The following is a 23,623-nucleotide window of genomic DNA, read 5'->3' on the forward strand; positions in this document are numbered from 1 at the left end:
CACACACACACACACTCAGACACACACACACACACACATACAATCAGACACACACACACACACTCAGACACACACACACACACACACACTCAGACACACACACACACACACACACTCAGACACACTCACACACACACACACTCAGACACACACACACACACACTCAGACACACTCACACAAACCCACACTCAGAAACACACACACACACTCAGACACACACACACACACACACACTCAGACACACACACACACACACATACAATCAGACACACACACACACACTCAGACACACACACACACACACACACACACACTCAGACACACACACACACACTAAGACACACACACACACACACTCAGACACACACACACACACACACACTCACACACACACACACACACACTCAGACACACACACACACACACACACACACACACTCAGACACACACACACACTCACACAGACACACACACACAACACACACACACACACACACTCAGACACTCAGACACACACACACACACACACACACACACACACACACACACACACACACACACACACACACACACAGACTTTCACTCCTTCAATATACAGTATTTATGCCAACAGAAATAAAATCAATATTCGTTCACAAATATGTTTGCTAGATATCGATGGCACAGAACTGCTGTTTTCTGATCGTTCTGCAGCATGACTGAAAACTGTGTGAGTCTCCATACTGCCATCTTGTGGTGATTTCTAGAACTGCCTTCTTTGCCTAAAATAGTCCATGGAAGCACTCTCTTGTTTTCAGGACATATTTGATTGAGTTAAATGCTGAACTGAATGCTGTGTTTAAGTTCTCATCATGAGATGTTAAGGTGGTACCTGAGTCCAGGTCGACTGCAGTGACTGTGACGATGATCTCTCCTGGTTCTCTGTTCTCCATGACAGTGGTTTTGTAAACATGCTGCTGAAACATCGGATACTGGTCATTAACATCCAGAACCTTCACGGTGAGTGTCTGCGTGGAGGACAGGGAGGGGACGCCACCGTCTGTGGCCTGGACCGTGAGGATGTGGACTTGCTGGGATTCGTAATCCAGGGAAGAGTTCAGGTACAGATGCCCTGAGAGAGGGAGAGAGAGATAGAAAGAGAGAGAGAAAGAGAGAGAGAGAGAGAGAGAGAGAGAGAGAGAGAGTGAGAGATAGTGTGTGAGAGAGAGAGAGAGAGAGAGAGAGAGAGAGAGAGAGAGAGAGAGAGAGAGAGAGTAAAGTTAAAATACAGTTCAATTCTCTTAAGTTCAACAATCTTTCCTTTATTCAGTTGCATTAAAATTAATGCCGTTATAACAGGGTATTTAGACCTTTAGACCCTCATGTCCATGTGTCAAGGTCAAGAGTATTTAATTTATTTATTTTTAAATATGATATAAGAAAAATAAGATTTGATTTTCATGAAAAGGCATGTTTTGTTCAGATTAAATTGAGTAATTCTAAGACAATTTCTTGACTATTACTTGCTCAAAAATTCATGATATTTGTCGAAATATTTTTTACCTTGTTTAACTTGATGAACCACAATTTCACTGTGTTAGTCATTCATTATTTTTTATTTATTTATATATTTATTTTTAAATGGCATAAAGATTTTTCACAAATAAATACAAAGATTACATTTCTAAGAACTTGCCACATCAGGGCCATTTATTTAAAGGGACAGTTCACCCAAAAATGTAAATTATCTCATCATTTACTCACCCTCATGACATCACAGATGTGTATAACTTTCTTTCTTCTGCAGAACACAAATGAAGATTTTTAGAAGAATATTTCAGCTCTGTAGGTCCATACAATGCAAGTGAATGGTGACCAGAAACCTCTTAAAAGGCACCTATTATGCCCCTTTTCACAAGATGTAATTTAAAACTTTGGTGTCCCCAGAATGTGTCTGTGAGGTTTCAGCTCAAAATACCCCACAGATCATTTATTATACCAATTTTGGGGTGGGTATAAAAACAAGCTTTTTTGTGTGTGTGTGTGTGTGTGTGTGTGTGTGTGTGTCTTTAAATGCAAATGAGGCAAGGCAGCATAAAAGTAATCCATACGACTCCATTGGTTTAATCCATGTCTTCTGAAGCGATATGATAGGTGTGGGTGAGAAAGTTATTTTTTACTATAAATCTCTACTTTCACTTTCACTTTTAGGTGTGAAAGTGAAACTAATCAGGCACCACATGTGACGTTCAGATGTTAAATTGAAACATTGATCTGTTTCTCACCCATTCCTATCATATCACCTCTGAAGACATGAATTAAACCACTGGAGTCTCATGGATTACTTCTATGCTGCCTTTATGTGCTTTTTGGAGCTTCAAAATTTTGGTCACCATTCACTTGCATTGTATGAACTACAGAGCTGAACTATTCTTCTATACATCTTCATTTGTGTTCTGCAGAACAAAGAAAGTCACACACATCTGGGACGGCATGAGGGTGAGTAAATGATGAGAGAATTTACATTTTTGTGTGAACTGCCCCTTTAAAGAAAGAAAGTGGCATCTATTCTAATTTCATGCTGTCTTTAACAGTGATTTTCTCTTTGACTTAGACCCCTAAAATCATGCCATAGTTAGCAGGTTACCTGTCCTTTCCATGCGAAAGTAGCCTTCATCATTGCCCGATATCAGACTGCAAATGACGTGTCCGTTACTCCCTTCATCTTCATCTTTTGTTAATACGTGATGAACCAAGAGTCCCACCTCTGTGTCCTCTGAGACAGAAGCTATTTCCATGGAGACAAACGTGGGCCTGTTGTCATTGATATCAAACAGAATGACCTGAACAATGACCGAAGGATGTTTCCTATTGTTGGGCTCCTCCGTGTGGTCGCTGGCAGTCACTTTAAACACAAAGCCCTCGGTGCGCTCTCGGTCCAACTGGGCATTTGTTGTGACAACTCCAGTGTGAGGGTCGATGTGGAAAGGTAGCTCGTCTTTGCCAGGATCGGGGTCATATGTCAAAGAATAATAAAGCTCACTGTTACGCAGGCTTCCATCCCCATCGTGTGCCTTAAAGACATACAGTTCTGTTCCACGGGCAACATCCTCATGCACGCCACACACTACAACACTGTCATCACAGGGGAACCAGGGAGCATGGTCATTAACATCAACAACACTGATCGTCACAAACACAGTGACATTGAAAGTGGGAGGGGCTTCCGCACGGACAACCAAGAAGTACCGCTGAGTGACTTCATAGTCCAGATGTTGTGCCACATACAGGTCCCCACTATTGCTTTTGACACCAAACTGCAAACTGCCATCCCCCTCGACGATAGAGTATCGGGAATGTCTTTCGGGCACCTTAGAAATTCCAAGTGAGCCGATGACAGTTCCCAGTCTCACATCTTCCTGCACAGTGAAGTGTCTGGGGCCCTGGAAATCAGAGTGCCCATCGTATTCGTCTGACGCATATACCTGAAACAAAACAGGAAGTCTGAATAAATATTCAAAGACATTTAAAGGTTGAGTCGAGACGTGCCTGGTTAGGACATGCTACAGGATTGGAACTATTAGTGAACGTGCTCATTTTTATATCAGTAATTATATTTGCACTGACTAAAATGTGAATTCTTGATATCAAAATTGGAATTTCAACTAGTTAATAGACACTGTAATAGAATTACACAATATTTCATTCACTCCTAATTAAAACACAATAACAGATATCTAGAAATATCTAAATTCTGAACTCGTTGGAATTCCAAATACACATATTAGTAAAGTATTTCATACTAGTAAAAATTTTAAATTATATATATATATTTTTATATCATTAATTTAATTGTTACTAGTAAAAATATCCATTCCTGATTTTTTTAATATTTATTTTCTTATTTTGTAATAATTACAACTAGTGAAATTGCTAATTTGGTATTTCAGACATCTGGAAATTGGATTTCGGATATCAATAAGTTGGAGATTTCTTAAAAGGCACCAATTATGCCCCTTTTCACAAGATGTCATTTAAATCTTTGGTGTCCCCAGAATGTGTCTGTGATGTTTCAGCTCAAAATTCCCCACAGATCATTTATAATACCATGTTGAAAATGTCAATTTTTGGGTGGGAATAAAAACAAGCTGTTTTTGTGTGTGTGTGTCTTTAAATGCAAATGAGCTGGTGCTCCCCGCCCCATATCCAGAATTGGGCGGAGTTTTGATATCTCTGCTTGGGATAACTAGACATCATAATCAACATGACTGACAGTGTAAATAGTGTTCAGCCCAAGTCTTTAAGAATGAACCTGGAAGTTTCCAAATGATTATTTTATACATTTATTTATTTGTTGTAGTTTTTTCAGCGGTTTTACAACAATGGATGAGCAACACACACACACACACACACACACACACACACACACACACACACACACACACACAAATACTGTTACATCGTTTGCTATACACTATAACCAAACAACACAAACAAACATGTCCGTCAGCAGTGTCCGTCAACAGTCGTGGGCGGGGCCTGTACAAAGTGACATCACTTTATACAGACTCTGCGAACGGCTTGTTCTGAGAGAGTGTTTATGATTAATGGGGATTAAAACAAAAGGAACGGGTGGATTTTTATCATTATAGGGTGGTTGTGCACACACACACTGCCAACACACATTTATGATCAAACACCGTGAAAACGTGAATTTTGCATAATAGATCCCCTTTAAAGGTATCTAAAAATACTTTTTTTTAACAAGTTACAATAACATTAATGGTATCAAAAATCTAAATTTTACTGATATCAAAAATGATGATTTTTACTATTTGTAATAATTTTTTAGATATCAGGAATGGACATTTGCATTAGCAACCATGTAATTATGGATATAAAAAAGGCAAATTTTGCACACTAAAGAGAACCGCCAGTAACAAAATATTTGTATCCCTACTCTGCCATACATATTAGAGACGTCATACACCTTATAAAGTCCCACTAAGCACCTGTATGTGAACAACTGCAATCTCCTCCAGAGGAAAAGGGCCATTGTCCTTGGCAACAACTCTCAGGGTGTAGCGAGTCTGTGGGTTTGTGGAGAACTGTGCTGTCACCTTGATATCCCCATTACGGCTATCAATACTAAAGTGGCCCAGCTGATTATCTAGGTATGTGGAAGAAACACAGCACATCTCAGATTACATCAAAAAGAGATTTACCCTTCAATACATTATACTAAATTACTAATATACTCAAATTAATTCATTATTAATTTACCTTTCATAGAGAAGTTGACAGTTCCATTTTCTCCAGCATCCAGGTCTTTAGCAAACATACTGATTACAACAGAACCCACTGGGATGCCTTCCCACACCTGCACGTGAAACATTGTGCTGATTGGCAATACAATATAAACAGAGGATGAGTGTACATCAAATGTATAATTTAACTGAGGGTTCATTTAACTTCAGTACAATGTACAATTGTGTTTTATTGCCTGTGTACTGCAGACTATGTATGATTATGACCTGGACGTTTAGCTCTTTAGTTGCAGGCAGGTGTGTGAACTGTGGGCTGTTATCATTGACATCTGTGACTAGGATGTGAACCATAGTTGTCGAGTTGAGACGAGGTTGACCCTGATCTGTGACCATCACCCTCAACACATGCTGCGCATGCTCCTCACGATCCAAAGCCACCAGGTTTATGATTTCCCCTACAGCCAGAGATATAGTGAAACATGAAAAATAAAGAAAATACAGGGTAACACTTTATTTTTTATGGTCCAAAATGGATATTTTACTGTCTATAAGTGACTTATCATCTGGCTTGTTATAGCTAGTAAACAGTGTTTCAACAAACATTCAGTAGACTATCGCTAGCATGTATATTGACTATTAATGATCTTTTAATGAACTGATGTTATCAAAAATTATGTAAGTAGGTCATTAATAGAGAGGTTATTAATAGAGGCTACTGATATTCTACTGAATGTTTGTTGAAACACTGTTTACTAGCTACAGCAAGTCAGTTGATAAGCTGTTATTTTGCGGCTGTTATACTGGCTATTGAGAGTCTACTGAATGTTTGTTGAAACACTGTTTACTAGCTATAGCAAGTCAGTCAATACGCTGTTAATTTGATGCTGTTATATTGGTTATTGATAGTCTACTGAATGTATGTTGAAACACTGTTTACTAGCTATAGCAAATCAGTCGATAAGCTGTTATTTTGCGGCTTTTATACAGGCTAGCGATGGTTACTGAATGTTTGTTGAAACACTGTTTAGTAGCTATAGTAAGTCAGTTGATAAGCTGTTATTTTGATGCTGTTATACTGGCTATTGATAGTCTACTGAATGTTTGTTGAAACACTGTTTACTAGCTATAGCAAGTCAGTCGATAAGCTGTTATTTTGATGCTGTTATACTGGCTATTGATAGTCTACTGAATGTATGTTGAAACACTGTTTACTAGCTATAGCAAATCAGTCGATAAGCTGTTAATTTGCTGCTGTTATACTGGCTATTGATAGTCTACTGAATGTTTGTTGAAACACTGTTTACTAGCTATAGCAAGCTGTTATTTTGCTGCTGTTATATTGGCTATTGATAGTTTACTGAATGTTTGTCGAAACACTGTTTACTAGCTATAGCAAGTCAGTTGATACACTGTTATTATGCTGCTGTTATACTGGCTAGCGATAGACTACTGAATGTTTGTTGAAACACTATTTACAAGCTATAGCAAGTTAGTCTATAAGTCACTTATAGTCAGTTCAGTATCTACTTGGGACTATCCAAATAAAGTGTTACCAAATACTGAGATTAATATTTATTATGTTTTTGACAGAAGATCTGACCTGTTCTGGGGTTGATTCTAAAGTATTTTCCATCAGACAGCAAGATGAAGGATAACACACCATTATTATGAGAATCTCTGTCGGTAGCTTTTACCATTCCAATTACCCCATGAGGGGACGGTCCCTCCTGCACGCTGAAGAAGTACACATCCCTACTGAACACTGGTGCACTGTCATTCTCATCTTGAACCATGACAACCACCATTGCTGTGGCAGTGGCCTCTGTTTTGCCAAACTGCACCGTTGCGCAGACTCTAAATCTGTACATGGGTTCAGTTTCGTAGTCAAGACTCTGTGTTAAAAACATCCATCCACTCTCTGGGTGGATCCTGAATGGCGGGACTCCAGTGAGGCGTTGGAGAGAGTAAGTGATGATGGGGGGCGCTGTTGCAGGGGTTCTTGCATGCTGGGCTGTGGTTCCATGAGCCCGTACCTGAATAACTCTGGTGTCTTTCTGAGCACTTTCTCCAATTTCAACCTGGTACACCAAAGTTTCAAAGGCCAGAGTGTCTTCTACATGGCCTGAAGAGTCCAGCTCTATAACAAGACCTAAAGTAGAACTCAATGAAGGATTACCCTCATCCTCAGCTATAACACTGAGCTCATATCTCTTGGTAGAATCTCTTAAGAGGTCACTGCTTAGCATAAGAGTCCCAAGATGTGGGTGAATGGTAAATAAGCGGCTCTCAGGACGTAACAAGTAATGAATTCTGCCATTAAGATGGCTGTCACTATCATGAGCAAGTGCAATGAAGAGTGGCGTCCCTGGAGAGGTGTTATGAGATACGGTTATGTGTTCAGAGGTCTTTGAGAACACAGGAGGGTTGTCATTGACATCAGTGATGGAGACATTGACCTGAGCATTGCTGTAGATAGGGAGGGTACCTGTGTGGAACTGTAAGGTCAGGAGAACATAAGAAAGGGACTCGTGGTCCAGGGGCTGGTTAGTGGTGATGATGCCTGTCTGAGCATCCACTGAGAAAAGCCCCTGTGGATCACCAGAGGATATGACGTATGAGACTGCCTCCACTGAATCTGCAATTAGAAGGACAAATACAGCCAAAATATCATAGAAATAAAATATCAACACAATGGAAAGTTCATTTCGAACTAAATTTCTATTTGCAGGGTTTCAGGAATTTTATTTACAGGTACAGAAAATGAAACGTGAACAGGTAAAGAAAATGTATGTTTTCTAAAGGCCCCGATATACTTCATACAAAATCGACGAATAGGTGTGACGTCATTTAGATAAAAATCTGGCCAGAAAGAAGGTGTTAATGCATTCATGTCAGTGGTTCATAGCAGCTCGCCTGGTGAACTTTCAGGAAAACTTCTGACTGGCTGCTAAACTCCTTCTTACTGTTATTGGTCCACATCATCGGTAGGTACCTAGAGCTCCACCTACTTCTAAGCTCACAGCTTATTCTGTTTACATCCTTCAGTCAGTCAAAATCAGTCAACAGGAACACACCGGCGTGTAGAGTTATTAGCGAGCTTAAGTCCTCATGGTGGCGTAGTGACTCGCCTCAATCTGGGTGGCGGAGGAAGAATCTCAGTTGCCTCCGCGTCTGAGACCGTCAATCCGCGCATCTTATCACGTGACTTGTTGAGCGCATTACCGTGGAGACTCTACCCTCGCTTGCAACCGGGCCAATTTGGTTGCTAAGGAGACCTGGCTGGAGTCACTCAGCACGCCCTGAATTCAAACTCGTGACTCCAGGTGTGATAGTCAGCGTCAATACTCGCTGAGATACACAGGCTCCTGAGCATCTTCATATTTAAATGTACATCAAACTCCTCCCACAGTGGCGTGGTGGGTGTCTGAATGTTCTCAATCAGTATACCGTTGCTCTGCTGTTTCGAACATAATATCACCACTGAACGAAGACGGAAGTATGTCAAGGTCTTAATGCATCACCCCTACCATTTGTGATAACAGCCCCAATGTCCCAATCCTACTGTTTGGCATTAGAGAGTTTGCTTGGCTGTGGGACACTAAAGCCCCAAGAGATTAAAGGATCCGCCCCCCTCTCCAACTCAGAAACTCAGAAATTCTGTCTCTTCATTTGACTTGAGGAGTGGGATAATCAGCTAATCTAAACGACAACCTCAGATGACTGTCTACTGTCTTCTATTATGTGGAAGTCTAATGATTTTTGTCTGTTTACACACATGCGTGAGCCAAAAAAATATTTTAAAAAATCACTCAAATAATTCAAGAGTGATTCAATGAAGCAATTCAATATCTCATACTCCTTACACCACTTCAGTAATACAATATTTCATGCATTAATGCATCATTTTTAAATTGAGCCTAAACAGATCAAGTCATTTGTTTAATTGTATATTATTTTGCAGTCATATACCTATGTAAACACCTTAAAATAAATATAACTCCAATGCAAAATAACAACCATTACCTTTCTTTTATGTCACCTTATATTCACAAACACATCTGTGCCATTAAAGATACAGATACGCTTATCAATTTACAATTAAAAGTAGAAAATGATGATAATAAGTGCTTTTCAATCTTTGAGCATGTTACTGTTTTTAACCATAATAGCTTGGGTAACCACTGGGAATGGGATGCCTTTCACCAAATATACTGATTTATATTCACCTTGAAGACTGAGAGAGACAAAAGAAACAAAGCACACTAAATACCTCTTTAATCCACCATAACAACTCTGCCAACTGGACTGACATTTAACCCTCTGATGCGCTCACCCCTGACCCGTAAACTGGATTAGTCACTGGGGTGACGATGTCTGAACGTACTAGAGTAATAGTGGACAAGGGACGATGTCAAAAAGGGTGGCAGTGTTTTGACACCAGGACTATAATTGTGTTGCATAACTTTCAACTGAGTTTCAAGCTTTGTATTGATTACTGATATTGTCATTTATTTTAAAAACATACCTCTATCAAATGAACAACCCATCCGTATACAGCAGCCCCAAAAGGTACTTGGAAACTTAAGGCACACACAAAAAACTCACTTGGTCATTTTGGCCATTATTTTAATTACTTTGACCCACTGGTCCAAATTTAACACTGGCGACCCTGGCAGAGTAACCACCACAGGCCCAACCAATCATTGTCTGAAGCCTTAAACCACAAACCCAGTAAATTCAGAGGCTGTTGGGCTGGATAAATTCAGCATCAAAGCTCAAAAAACAAAGCTAGATTGCTCAGACTCATTATAACGAAGCTATGCGTATTTCCACTGTAAACACCAGACGTGATGATGAGACACGCGTTCAGTTCACAGGACTCCCGTGTCATGCAGCAGCTCGAACTCGAACTTTATTATCCCCATCATAGAAAATATTTGTAACGAATGTTATATATGTGAATTGATGGCTGAGAGTTGTATTAATTAGGCTATATATTTGAATAACTTCTAACCTGTTTTTGAAAACCAGATCATGTTGTTAAATATTCAAATGCTCTCGAAACTCCTGTTTTTCTCGATCAACTAAAATGAAATGTTATTTCCAAATATCATGTGTGAATTTATTGCATAGACTGTAAAAAAAAGATGGCAGACGCCCCTTCGCTCTTTTCCATTGGTGAGAACTGAAGCCGCCAGTGTCCCGATATGGCGCTGACATCTTGGGACTTGAGTCTGCGCAGTTGCGATTTCGGGACCAGACCTGCGCAGTAGTGAGCAGGAAGTAAAGCCGCGAAATCAAGGCCCCGCCCTCACTCTCGCTCAATCAATCGCAAGGACACGCCCCTGCACTTTTGACTTTTGACTTACGACGGTGTGAAATAATTAATTATAGAAATTTAGATATTAAATTTAAAGCTCCAATCTCCTCAGAAAAAAAGTCAGTTGGTGCTTCAGTGTCTACTTCGCTCAGAGAACCTGTCAATCACAGCTGTCAATCATGATGTCACAGCAGCGTTTTTATAGCATCAAATAACTAAAAACAAACTTATTTTGAAAACAAACACTTGAAATGACATCAACGTGATAGAAACGACAGTAAATGACAGAAACTATCTTTGGAAAAAAGATGTGAAGTGTAATTTAATTGTTTAGTTGGTCTCAGGTCCCGTTGAATAACATGGGGAGGCGGGGTTTATGACCTATACTAAGACCAGCCACCGGGGGGCAAGCGAGACGTTTTGGCTTCACTTTTGAGGGCTTGTGCGGCACACTTGATTTATTGCGATGAATGTCACAGATAGCTCTGAATATATCTTTTCACATGCTGTAATATTTTGACCCTTTTATGCTTTTTCTCTCTTTCCTCGCTATCACAGCAATGTCTGTCCTCCACTTAAATGAGCGTAGACTTGCAGTGACACGATCAGAGAAAACGAAAAGTTATTTTATTGACACTATAGTGGAGACATGACGACCACACCAATTTCCACCATTTTTCTCCATCATTCTCATCCACCCAGAGACATGCCAGCGAACTGTGCTAGGGAAAAACAACCAAAATTTGTCCATTCTATAGTTACAATGACCATTCTGTTTTCCAAAATTTGAAGGGAAAATCCCAATATAATAATTAATATCTGTTCTCAACCACAAGTTGATTGATCTTTCATTATTCTGAAAGTAGACAACCTTTCGTAGCTAAATGTCCTAAATACACCCCTGGAAACAATTCACTAAACACCAAACCAAAGGTTTCTACTCGTAACTACTGGTGTAGTTCATCACATTAAATATGGACATGTTACACTAACTTGGACAACCAGATAGTGTCCAGTTACTTTTTGCCTTAAAGGAATAGTCCAAACAAAAATTGTAATTCTCTCATCACACTTCCTAAGCCCAAAACTGATTGGATCGCTTCAGATTAAACAGAGTCGTCTGGATTATATTTATGCTGCCTTTATGTCCTTTTTGGAGCTTGAATGTTTGGTCACCATTCACTTGCATTGTATGGACAAACAGACATCATATCTCCATTAAAATATCTTTGTTTGTGACAACATGAGGGTGAGTAAATGATGAGAGGAATCCCATTCCTTTAATGTTAAACAGTATATCTCTTATTTTATGATTTTTAAATGTAATAATATGTTAGGTCAATAAGCAGTATGCTCAGGAAAAGCATGGTAAACTCACTGGCAGGGGTGACAGCTTGAACCAAACCAACAGAGGAGCCCACGGGTGCATCCTCAGAGATGGAAAAGGTGTAGTGGGATTTCTGGAAGAGGGCCGGGGGCTGGTCGCTGTGAAGGATGTTCACTGTTATATTAGCAGGAAGAACCGCAGACATGCCGCCTCCGTCCCAAGCAGAGACAGACAGCTTCACACTGCTACTGTGCAGCTGAGACAATAAAGAGCTCAAGAAGACAGCTCCTGAGGAACACACAAATTAAAAAGACAAATGACATTTAACAGGACTAAAGCATCCAACACTGAGCCATCCTCATGACATGGTGGATCCCACCTTTGACAGATGGTACAGTACCCGCTAGATTCTGTCGCCTTGATCTACTTTAAAATCCTTAGCATCTGTTGATTTAAACCCTCTTCGGGTCCTGTCACTAGCATCATGTGGCCCCTCGGATGGATGGAGAAACACTGTCCGTGTCATAGTCAAATCAGCAGCCTGTACTCTCAGAACGGACAATGCACGATACCAATGCTGGGCGAGAATGCGAACGGGGTACATGCATATGTCGCATTGGGACGTCTGTTTAATTGCAGTGAATTGGTTCGTTCAGACAAAAGGGAAGTAAAAGTGACTTACAGACTCCCCAATGCTACTTGAGAGTGAGAACACACAGGAGAGACAATGCTTAATATGCAATGTACAAAAGGAGAAAATGTGAACATGTAAACTGTCGAGGGCAGTGACAGAAGCTCTAAAAACGCATTAAAAAAAACCGTCTCTATTTCTATTAAACTAATAAAAGCAATGATTCCTATCTTTGGTGTCTCAAACCCAAAACACTTCAATCACTTATGCAGTCAATAATAATAATAATAATAATAATAATACATATTGTACAACAGTTAGTTCCGGACCTTGAGGTGCTGTTCCAAAAGTGCTGATATTTAGCATAACAGCACTGGGACGCTTCACTATTTTTGGCTTTCCAAATAGAGGTGTGGCTACTGATTCATCGTTCATTTTTATTTCTTTCAATGATTCGTTCAGTGAATATTTCTGCAGATTTACTCATAACTAAAAACAAATGTGCATGTTTTATGTTATTAATGTAATTAAAAAACAGCGAGTCGTTCTGCTTATTAAAGGGACAGTTCACCCAAAAATAAATATTCTCTCATCATGTACTCACCCTCATGCCATCCCAGATGTGTATGACTTTCTTCAGCAGAAGAATATTGCAGCTCTGTAGGTTCACACAATGCAAGTGAATGGTGACCAGGACTTGTAAGCTCCAAAAAGCACACAAAGGTAGCATAAATGTAATCCATACGAATCCAGTGGTTTAATCCATGTCTTCAGAAGTGATATGAGAGGTGTGAGTGTGAAACAGATCAATATTTAAATCAATTTTTCCTCTAAATCTCCACTTTCACTTTCAGATGTTAAAGTGAATCAAAACAGGCACCACATGTGACTTTCAGATGTAAAAGTGAAAGTGGAGATTTAGAGTAAGAAATTACGTTAATATTGATCTGTTTCTCACCCACACATACTATATCGCTTCTAAACATTTAAGTCGTATTTTATTTGCATTTTGGAGCAACAAAGTTCTGGTCACCATTCAGTTGCATTGTATGGACCTACAGAGCAGAGATACTCTTCTAAAAATCTTCATTTGTGTTCTGCAGAAGAAAGAAAGTCACACACATCTGGAACAGCATTAGGGTGAGTAAATGATGAGATAATTTTCATTTTTTGGGTGAACTGTCCCTTTAAGTAAAAGGTTCAGTTTATCTAAAGGTTCACTTTCATTGATTGATTCAGATTAAAAATTGAACTCATTTGCAAAACTGATGTTGGGTACAAACAAATAATAAAAAGACATGAAATAAAGCTTAAGCACTGAATGAAAATGCTGAATGAACGTGTCCATCCACTGTGCCAAGGTTTTTACACAGCCCTCAATCAACACTCATGCCCAGAAAGGTTTTAGGAAAGTGCTGTGTAAATCCACAGGCCTCCTGTTGGGAGGTGACAAAAGTAATTACTGTATCGGCTACAGAAGACTTACAAGAGTCTGACCCTCGTGAAAAGAGACTCAACATGTCTCAACAGGATAAGTGAGTTATCAACGCATGCCCATGGACCATCATTTAATGCACGTACAAAGCATCCCAGTATGTTTCATAAGTTATGTACTGTTTTTAAATCTCAAAGTCACAGTGGATGCTAACTCAGAACATATTACCTGTTGACTGGTCCACGGTGAATAAAGAGGCAGAATCTCCGGGTAAGAGCTTATAAGTGATTTGCCCGTTGTCGCCAGTATCCCGGTCAGAGGCAAAAACGCTAAGGAGCTCAGTGCCAGGTGGAGCATGGCTGCTCACGCTTGTGATGTAGTTCTCAGGACTAAAAACTGGAGCATTATCGTTCACATCCTCCACGTCGATGTGAACAAATGTCTGTGAACTGAGACCATCCTATTCAGGAAGAAAAGGTTTCGATTAAGAACGGCTTCGAGTTTACATAGTGCAGGTTTAACCAACTTGACACTCACTTGATCTTCAGCTTTAATCAACAGGTCAAAGATTACAAGGCCTGCTTCACGATCAATGTCTTGGGATACACAGATTGCCCCAGTAACAGGGTTGATGTGAAAGAAAGGGTGGGAATCCTTGCTGACGTAGCCATCAGAGACGGAGTACCGCACTGACCCAAACTCAGCATCATCGGCATCGATGGCAGTGACCTGGTACAGATGGAAATATCATAAATATGGCTGCATCTTCTTGGCTTTTAAATGCTAGGAATACTCAGAATCCCATCTAGGAAAAAGTACATGTCAGAAGTGTTCACATAGCATTCAGTATTCTTAAACATTAAGACTGACCTGCTCTTGGAGCAGAGGACAGATCTTCCCTTGAAACACTACTGAGGAACAGCACCATGACGGTAGAGTAACTCAGAGTAATCTGCAGGTGCTGAAAGACGCTGTATAATGCGCTTTGTGTTTTTAACATGCCGCTAAGACTCTTAGGCTAATTGAAAACACACTTCTTGTGCTTATATAGAAACATACAGATTAAAAGATTATTCTCAGATGTACATTAGCAGATTCGCAGATGTTAGGTTTTGTTTTTTACACTTGTGAGATCATAACTAGTGCTAGCGTTGCATCACATCCTGTAAGTGTCTTAGAGGAATATACCACAAATATTTATTTAAACTCATTCTTTCTTTTCTTTAAAAAAAAAGCTAAATTCGGGGTCTGTGTATCTCAGCGAGTATTGACGCTGACTATAAACCTGGAGTCGTGAGTTTGAATCCAGGGCGTGCTGAGTGACTCCAGTCAGGTCTCCTTAGCAACCAAATTGGCCCAGTTGCTAGGGAGGGTAGAGTCACATGGGGTAACCTCCTCGTGGTCGCTATAATGTGGTTCTCGCTCTCGGTGGGGCGTGTGGTGAGTTGTGCGTGGATGCTGCGGAGAATAGCGTGAAGCCTCCACATGCGCTACGTCTCCATGGTAACGCGCTCAACAAGTCACGTGATAAGATGCGTGGATTGATGGTCTCAGACGAGGAGGCAACTGATATTCGTCCTCCGCCAACCGGATTGAGGCGAGTCACTACGCCAGCATGAAGACTTGGAGCGCATTGGGAATCGGGCATTACAGATTGGGGGAGAAAAGGGGAGAATATAAAAATATATATATATATTTTAAAAAAAATTAAAAAAATCGAGGTCTTACAATGGAAGTCAATGGGCCAATTTTTTTTATAAGCATAAATGTGACGCTTATAATTTTATAAAAGCACTCACATTCATTCTTCTGTTAAAACTCATGTATTATTTGAGCTGTAAAGTTGTTTTAGGATTTAGGGTTTGCTGACTTTACATCGTCATGGCAACAGAGTTGTAAAATTGTCTATATCTCTACACAGATGTGGTTAGTGCGTGATTTTATGACAGTAACACACATATTGTTTATGTCTTGTGTCTATACCTTTGAAACAGTGAGTATTTTAATTATTAAACCCCATTGACTTGCATTGGAAGTGTCTCACTGGAACACACATTTGTGCTCTTTTGTATAGAGAGAAAAGGAGGCACGAGTCAAAATACATGTTTGTGGTAATCAGCATTATGCAGCAAATGCTGTCGATTGAGCTGAACTGGTATTGAACCCGGAACTTTCCTTTAACTTAAGCGTTAAAAATGCGATGAGCAATTCTGTGCCAGTATATGTTAAAGGTGGTTTCTGTTGATGAAGTGGCAAGAGACATTGAAAATAATCTTGCTGATCCAAGTCCAGGAAAGAAAAGACCATGATTATTCAGGACAGGTGCTCGCAAGTAGGTTAAGCTTTCTAACGAGGTTTACGTTACCATGAATATGACACACAAAGACCTCGGACCTTGATCTTTGATTCCAACAATGCAAATGTTTTCTGTTTCTACTTCATTTTATTGGCTCGAAAGAAAACGATGACCGAGGTCAGACGTTAAACTTGATTAACAAGTGCAGATAAAGCAAGGAAAAATGACATGGATTGAACCAGAGGAAACACTAATCAGGACGAGCAAACCAATCCTTTTCTATTATCTGCCGTCTTCGGCAGCACCTTATGATCCCAGCCTTTCTTTCATAGAAGTGATATTACACAAGTTTTATGACTCCAGTGGGTGGAAGGACTGGGACCTCAAGGTCAAAGTTTACTGCCTGACAAAACACTGCATGCACAGAAAAATCAGTAAATGCTTTCCACTGAAAATATCTTTAAATTGAACACGTTCTTCAAGTAATAACCACTAAGCACTGCTAAAGATACAATTTACTGCATGCCAAGGCAAACACAATGCACACAATGCACCTCGCAAACAATGAACACCTTATCTGAAAACTAACAACACCCAAGTGATTTGAAGAAAAATGGGCATTTTCTATAAATAGCTTGATGTGGAATTAAAAGTAGGTGTTTTTCCAATAAATTGGTACTATAAATAGGATTGTGTACACTTGTGCCAGCCGGCAGATTTGGTGCCATGTTTCTCAAACTGGGATGCAAAGCGGGCACCAGTGTGTTGTGGCTACTTCCCAACACTGTTGTCTTTGTTTCTGCAGAAAAACCCCAGTACTGTCTCTGTTTTGGAGAGTAAGTGTGTGTGTGTGTGTGTGTGTGTGTGTTGTGAACATAGCGTCTCTTAATGCCTTGTAGTGTGATCACTACAATGTTTTATTTGTTATGCGCTGGCCTTATCCACAATAGTTAAAGCAGCACTGTGGGTGCGTCTCAGTCAGTTCCCAAGGTCAGTAGTCAGGGCAGTAATCAGTGCCATTTTAGGGGCCATATCATTCGCAAAATCGTTCCAGTGCACTGAAACGTTCACTCCCTAAAAACATCCCACAATGCACCGCAAGGGTGAAGATTTGGCTTGAACATTGCAGTGTGAAGCATGTTTCCATTGATCATGGGATAATTAATGGCGGGGTTGTACTTGCGGAATCTACGCCCCTGATGCACCGTTAAAACCAGGGAGCGTTGTTGCTCATTATGATCCCTGATGGGAAACAACGTCACATCTTCTGAAGTCTCACGTCATGTCGAGCACAAGCTCGTTATCGTGTCGACGGTGATTGAGTCATAAGTATCCCAATGTTCGGTGGATCAACACCCTTACCAGTGCCCGAAGTAGTGTTCACGATGTACTGATTCACGACATAGGGAGCTGATTTAGACACAAGGGTGTGTAACTTTTGGCCCTCTAGTGGTTCAAGCATAGAACTGCAATTTACTCGCGGAGGAACAGTGTTTTAGTAATTACGTGAGTTGGGCTTTGGCTCTGTTCAAGGAGTACCGGTGTAACCATGGTAACAGGTGATCAACTTATCAGAGCGAATGTCACTAACGACAACAAAACTCGCCCATTCCCTCAAAAACAGAAATAAATAAATAACGTAAAGAAGAAAAAGACGGATATCCACAAAATATTAGCGTGTGAGTAGAGTATCTTCCGCTGTTGTTCTGACGTCTTCAAAACAACTGTTTCAAAATAAATAGCATTACAAACGTTAGACAACGATTGCTAGTCATATCAGATAGTCATACCGTGCATGGAAACTATTATAACTTAGTTAGCAGGCGTATAGTCTAAAGTAGTAACTGGTTTGGAGATTGGCGTTGTTACGAGTTTAATGTAAATTTTTCCCATTGTCCTTCCTTGATAAATGATATCAAGCACTGCAGTACCACAATCCATAATAAAATACCACTGCGGCAGGGCGGAGGGCGGGGTCGTGATTCCGCACACCCGGCCACCTGAGAGCGGAGCTACGGCCACCAACCGTGAGGGGAGGAGGGGCTCCTGGCTGACCGCCTATAGCGGGAGGACCATTGCCAGAGGCGGGGAGATATCCACGCGGTGGGCCGGAGGATTGCCTCCGATCCTCCCAGGGAGGTGCGGCTGTCGTCCATTAAATGGTGGAGGAGTGGCCGAGGACCATTTGTCTCCACCAAGTGTTTTCTTTCTCTCTCTCTCCCTCTCTCTCTCTCTCTCTCTCACTCTCACTCTCCCACTTCCGCTCCGTGTTAGCCTTTCCCTCTCTTTTTTTTTAAATGTTTTTTTAATTTGGCACGATCGCCGTTACGGCCTGTATGTGCAACCCTTTTTTTTTTTTTCCTCTCCTTGTCCCCTCCCTCATTCAGGTAGATGGGGATGACCTGCCAGCAGATGGGGCGGAAGCCACGCCCCTCCCCAGGGAAAGGGGGGGTTACGTCATGCCAGGGGCTCCCCGGCCTAAGAGAACGAGGGAGGAATGTGGAAGGGCGGATAGCCCCTAACCAGGCTAATTAGGGGTAAAGGCCGACCGAAGACGACAGTGCGACAGAGAGAGAGATTTACGGACAGCTGTCAGACACCTGTGTGTGTAAGAGACGGCCCAATAAAACGGTCCAGACGTGTCTCGCGAGAAAAACTCAATCTCTGGATTGTTCATTTCTAACAATAAAATCTTACATAGTGTAGCTTTAAAGCAATTAAATGGTGTTAAATCACTTACCAAATATCACAAGACATCACACAAGGCCATGTTGCACATAATAGTGGCAAATTATCACCATCATAGGATAGTTGCTAAAAACAAATTCAGCCAAGAACATTACTATCAATATTACCTGCAAGATGCATGTCCCAACTGCTGTGTGCTCTTTGATGGTAACGTTATAGAACTGTTGTTTGAATATGGGTTTATTGTCATTGATGTCCTCTACGTGGATGGTCACAGTGGCTGTGGAGGAGAGCGACGGAGAACCACCATCAGTCGCCATCACCAAGAACTTCAGCTCTGTCTCTTTCTCGTGGTCTAGGCCTGCAGCAGTCGTAATGAGACCTGATGCTGGATCTATATTGAACAGATGCTCCTGCTCTGACTGTTCAACAGAGTAGATGATTCCAGAGTTTTCTCCTTGATCTCTGTCAGTGGCCTTCACTTGGAAGAGAGCTGTTCCCTCATGCACATCCTCGGGAATTCTGTCCTCATAGTTGTTTTGGTTAAAAATCGGTGGATTGTCATTCACATCGGTGACCTTAACTTGAAATGTAGCCTCGCTCCTCAGCGGAGGAGAGCCGAAATCGGAGGCGATCACAGTGAGGTCATACGTGTCCTTCACCTCTCTGTCTAGAGGTCCATCCACGCAGAGAACATACAGAAAATCGGCAGTGGATTTGAGGGTGAACGTCCCATCGCCACCTTGGAGGAGTACATCGATCTTCTTGAACTCCCCTAAATCAGGGTCTGAAACTGCAATCCTAGCAACGTACTCTCCGAGCCCCGCTCCCTCCGATACCTCAGGTGCTCCGGCCTCATTCAGAAACAGGATGTTAATATTTGGGTGGTTGTCATTGACATCCAGGACTTTAATACTTACAAAAGTGCTGGAGGATTCAGGCTGAGTCCCAGAATCCCATGCGGTCACAATGAGCTCAAAGAATGCCTGATTTTCATAGTCCAAAAACTTATTGACTCTAATGATGCCTGAGGAGCTATCAATAATGAAATGCTCATTCGGGTCACTTTGACGGCGGTTGATCTCGTAGATGACCTGGCCATTGATGCCAAGGTCTGGGTCTGTCGCCAGTACCTGGCAGACAGGTGTCATTATTGGGGCACTTTCCAGAATGACAGCACGATACTCAGACTGACTGAACACAGGCTGGTTGTCATTTTCATCAAGTACAGTAACATGCACCAGTAACTGGCCTGTTTTAGGAGGCACACCACCATCAAACGCCTCAATCGTCAGTCTATAGAAGTCTGTAGTTTCTCTATCTAGTCTTGCTTGCAGAATAAGGTCTAAATTGAACACACCAGCTCCACTATTACGGATTTCTACTTTAAAAAGTTGCCTCATATCTCCATCAGTAATTCTGTAGCCCTGAGTGCCAAAATCAGCCTCATCCTGGTCCTGTGCTCCTTCCAGCTCAAAGCGGGTTCCAGGGAGGCTTAATTCAGACACATTCAACTGGATTCTGTTTACAGGGAATACCGGGGAATGATCATTTACATCCGTCACCTCAATGGTTACTTTAATAACCTCTCCTGTTAAAGTGGCGGCCGCGAACTCATATGTCTCCGTGCGCTCTCGGTCCAACACCACGGCGGTGGAGATGATGCCGGTGTCTCCATCGATCTCCAAGTCTCGGAGAACATCGGAGTCTTTGCTTTCAGATATAAAGAATCCAGAATTTGGGATTTCTGCGGGGAGTCCGGCTTTTATATCCCCGACGATAGTTTTTGCAGGTAACCCTTCCTCTACAGAGAGACTGAGATTGAACACCTGTGCGCTACAACAACCACACAAGAATGAAACTAAGATACATTGGAGCAAAGTCCGTGCGCAAAACTCCATTTTCATATGAAAACATACAATTAAAATAATAATAATAATAATTAAAAAAAATATATAAAAAAAAGTTAAGAGCATTCGGCATTCATTATAACGAAGAAATGACGTCTTGGAGCTTGAAGTTCACTCTCCAAAACTTTCCCATGAGCACTTATCCATCCGTGTCTTTACAGCCTCTTCGGACATCGCTTCTCCGTTATATATGTTAAATACAGAATACTGTCGGTTGCGAGGTTATGACAAAAATAAGGCAGATAAGAGGCAGATCGGAATGAACGTGCAGCATAAGCGCCTGTCTGTGACTCTGCCAGGCCAGAGAGTGTTTAGCAGAGACGGGACCACTTCTATTCAAATTAATGGAAGAAAGTGGAACGCCCAAATGTCTACGGATGTAGAAAGGAAGTCCCGCATTACAGGTAAAAGAGCCAATCACCTTTTAGATACAGACATCGACTGTCAATCAACTCTAGAATGCGCATGCGCGTTAGCTATACAAGACGGAGGGGGGGAAAAATAAGTTTTTTTGGCACAATATGAGGTTTGGATTCACAATTTATGATTCCAGTGTTGTCAGATTTTATTGCTGATTTGAAATATGTTCTTTGATCTTCATTTTGACCGACTGTTTTTGAGATTTTGGTGTGCCCCCGTTCAAGCAGACTGGAGCTGCACTGTCATGACTGGAAATAAGTTTTGTTCCAGAGATGACCGATAGTGGACTGACTTGCTTGAGAGACTTTGGCCAGGCGCACCGTGAGTCACGTGACGCGTTCAGCGCTCAGCACGTGTAGAGATCAAATAAGACAACATATTACACATATTTAATTAAACATATATTTGATGTTATAGTATGGTAGTTATATTGATCATATTTAATTTAACTTTAATATTTGATTAATGTTGATATATATATCTATTTATCTATCAATCTATCTATCTATCTGTCCGTCTGTCTGTCTGTCTGTCTACAAAATGGCTCTCTTTGTGCTGTAATGCACATGTCTTTTTACTGTGAAATCTCTGTTGGTTCAGATAAAGTAAAAGTAACAATTACATTTATATCGTTACAAATATTTCAAAATGAGTATTTGCTGAATCAAAGCAACTTGTGCTTGGTTACAATTTTTTATATTATTATTTTAATAGAAAAATCAAGTTAAAATGCGCGTCAAATATGATTCAACAGGCTTTTGATGCATATATCTATTAAAGTGAACTGCAAGAAAAGGTGATTTAAAACAAATTGAAATGATGACCAGATACAGCAGCTAAAATATAGGCCTACACTTTCCCTTATATAAATTTAACCTAAATTGTTGATTCTGAAAAAAAAAAAAAAACTTCATGTCCATGTTGTTTCTCTCAAACTAGCTTTTAAACCAATTAATTTATTATAAACAATTTACAGATCCGTTTAGTGCATAACAGGATATTTAAACGTTCAAATACAATAAGTACAACAGAAATAGAAAATGTTCTAGACACAAAAAGAAAAGAAGAGAAAAAAGAACAAGAAAGAGGATACAAAGATGTAATTATAGACATAATTGTAGTGAAAATCTTTCCCCAAGACGTTGTGTAAATTAGTGAGACCAAAATAAGTGAAGGACTGTATCAGAGGGTAAAAAAGAACTTTTAACATCAATATTATACTTGGATTTCTGGAATAAAAATAAAATAAAAAAAGTAAAATATACATAAATACATATAGCGTCTACCTGTCCCAAACAAATAAATAAAGCCCCACTCAGAAAGTACAAGCTGAATTAATTTAGAGAGTTTAATGGGGGAGTTTTTCAATGGTTACACTTGAAGAAAGTCTAACCCCTAATAATTATTGGGGAGTAGTGACAGAGAGAGAGTTTAGCAGAGACGGGCCACTTCTATTAAAATCAGTGGGAGAAATTGGAACGCAAACGGTCAACGGATGTAGAAAGGAAGTCCCGCCTTACAGTTAAAAGAGCCTATCACCGTTTAGACAGAGACATCGCCTGTCAATCAACTCGAGAACGCGCATGCGCATTAGCTAAACAAGCTGGTACAATTGCGTTTTTTCAGCATAATATGAGGTAAAGAAACACGATTTATGATACCAGTGTTGCCAGATTGTTTTGCTGATTTGAAGTATGTTCTTTGATCGTAATCTTGATCAACCGTTTTTGAGATTTCGGTGTTTCCTCATTCAGTAGATGGGAGCTTAACTGTCATGCCGCTTGTTGACGGACAAATAGCCGCGCGGGAGCGAACCAAAGATGACCAAAGAGACTTTTTAAATTGAATTGAAAATTGACTTTGGTAGTACATTGAATTCATTTTCTCCAAGAGATCAAGAACTACAGCACATGTTTGGAGAATATTGTCAGCAAAAAAAGACTTGTTGTATTTTTCGTGGTTATCTTTTTGATTAAGGAATTAACATTTTGTACACTCTGGTATTTTCTGTATATATTTGTATACTGTTGTATTTTATGTTCTGCTAATAAAAATAAAATTAAAAACAAAAAAAGAGACTTTGGTAGCGACATTGCGGAAGGTGGCTTATCATCTTTATTTTTTTACTAATGACAACAATTACAATTAATATACAAATAAAACAAGAATATTCAAAATACACACACAATAACACAAAAACTATATTTATTTTGAGTGAATTTCAGTAGCCGGTTTTAGGGCCGTTACATAGTCAACGCGAGCAACGCGAGCAAGTAACGCGAGTGACGCGAGCGACGCGCTCCCTTTCATAGTCTAAACAGTGGACGCAAGCAGACGCACGCGTCACGG

The 23,623-nt window shown here is 40.4% G+C and overlaps 1 protein-coding gene across 1 annotated transcript in view; it reads right to left on the reverse strand.

The window, feature by feature from the left end:
• dchs2 (dachsous cadherin-related 2) overlaps positions 1-20,851 on the reverse strand; it is a 37,637-nt gene extending 16,786 nt beyond the window's left edge. The window contains exons 1-10 of the mRNA XM_052137270.1: positions 19,112-20,851; positions 14,498-14,689; positions 14,189-14,420; positions 11,946-12,182; positions 6,848-7,882; positions 5,515-5,702; positions 5,264-5,360; positions 4,993-5,150; positions 2,628-3,465; positions 873-1,112 (exon numbers count right to left, since the gene is read on the reverse strand). Of these exons, the coding sequence (XP_051993230.1) occupies positions 873-1,112; positions 2,628-3,465; positions 4,993-5,150; positions 5,264-5,360; positions 5,515-5,702; positions 6,848-7,882; positions 11,946-12,182; positions 14,189-14,420; positions 14,498-14,689; positions 19,112-20,851 (4,957 nt within the window). The remainder of the gene's footprint in view (positions 1-872; positions 1,113-2,627; positions 3,466-4,992; positions 5,151-5,263; positions 5,361-5,514; positions 5,703-6,847; positions 7,883-11,945; positions 12,183-14,188; positions 14,421-14,497; positions 14,690-19,111) is intronic.
• Positions 20,852-23,623: the final 2,772 nt, after the last annotated feature.

Source organism: Xyrauchen texanus, chromosome 11, assembly GCF_025860055.1.
Source record: "Xyrauchen texanus isolate HMW12.3.18 chromosome 11, RBS_HiC_50CHRs, whole genome shotgun sequence".
Classification (NCBI taxonomy): Eukaryota; Metazoa; Chordata; class Actinopteri; order Cypriniformes; family Catostomidae; genus Xyrauchen; species Xyrauchen texanus.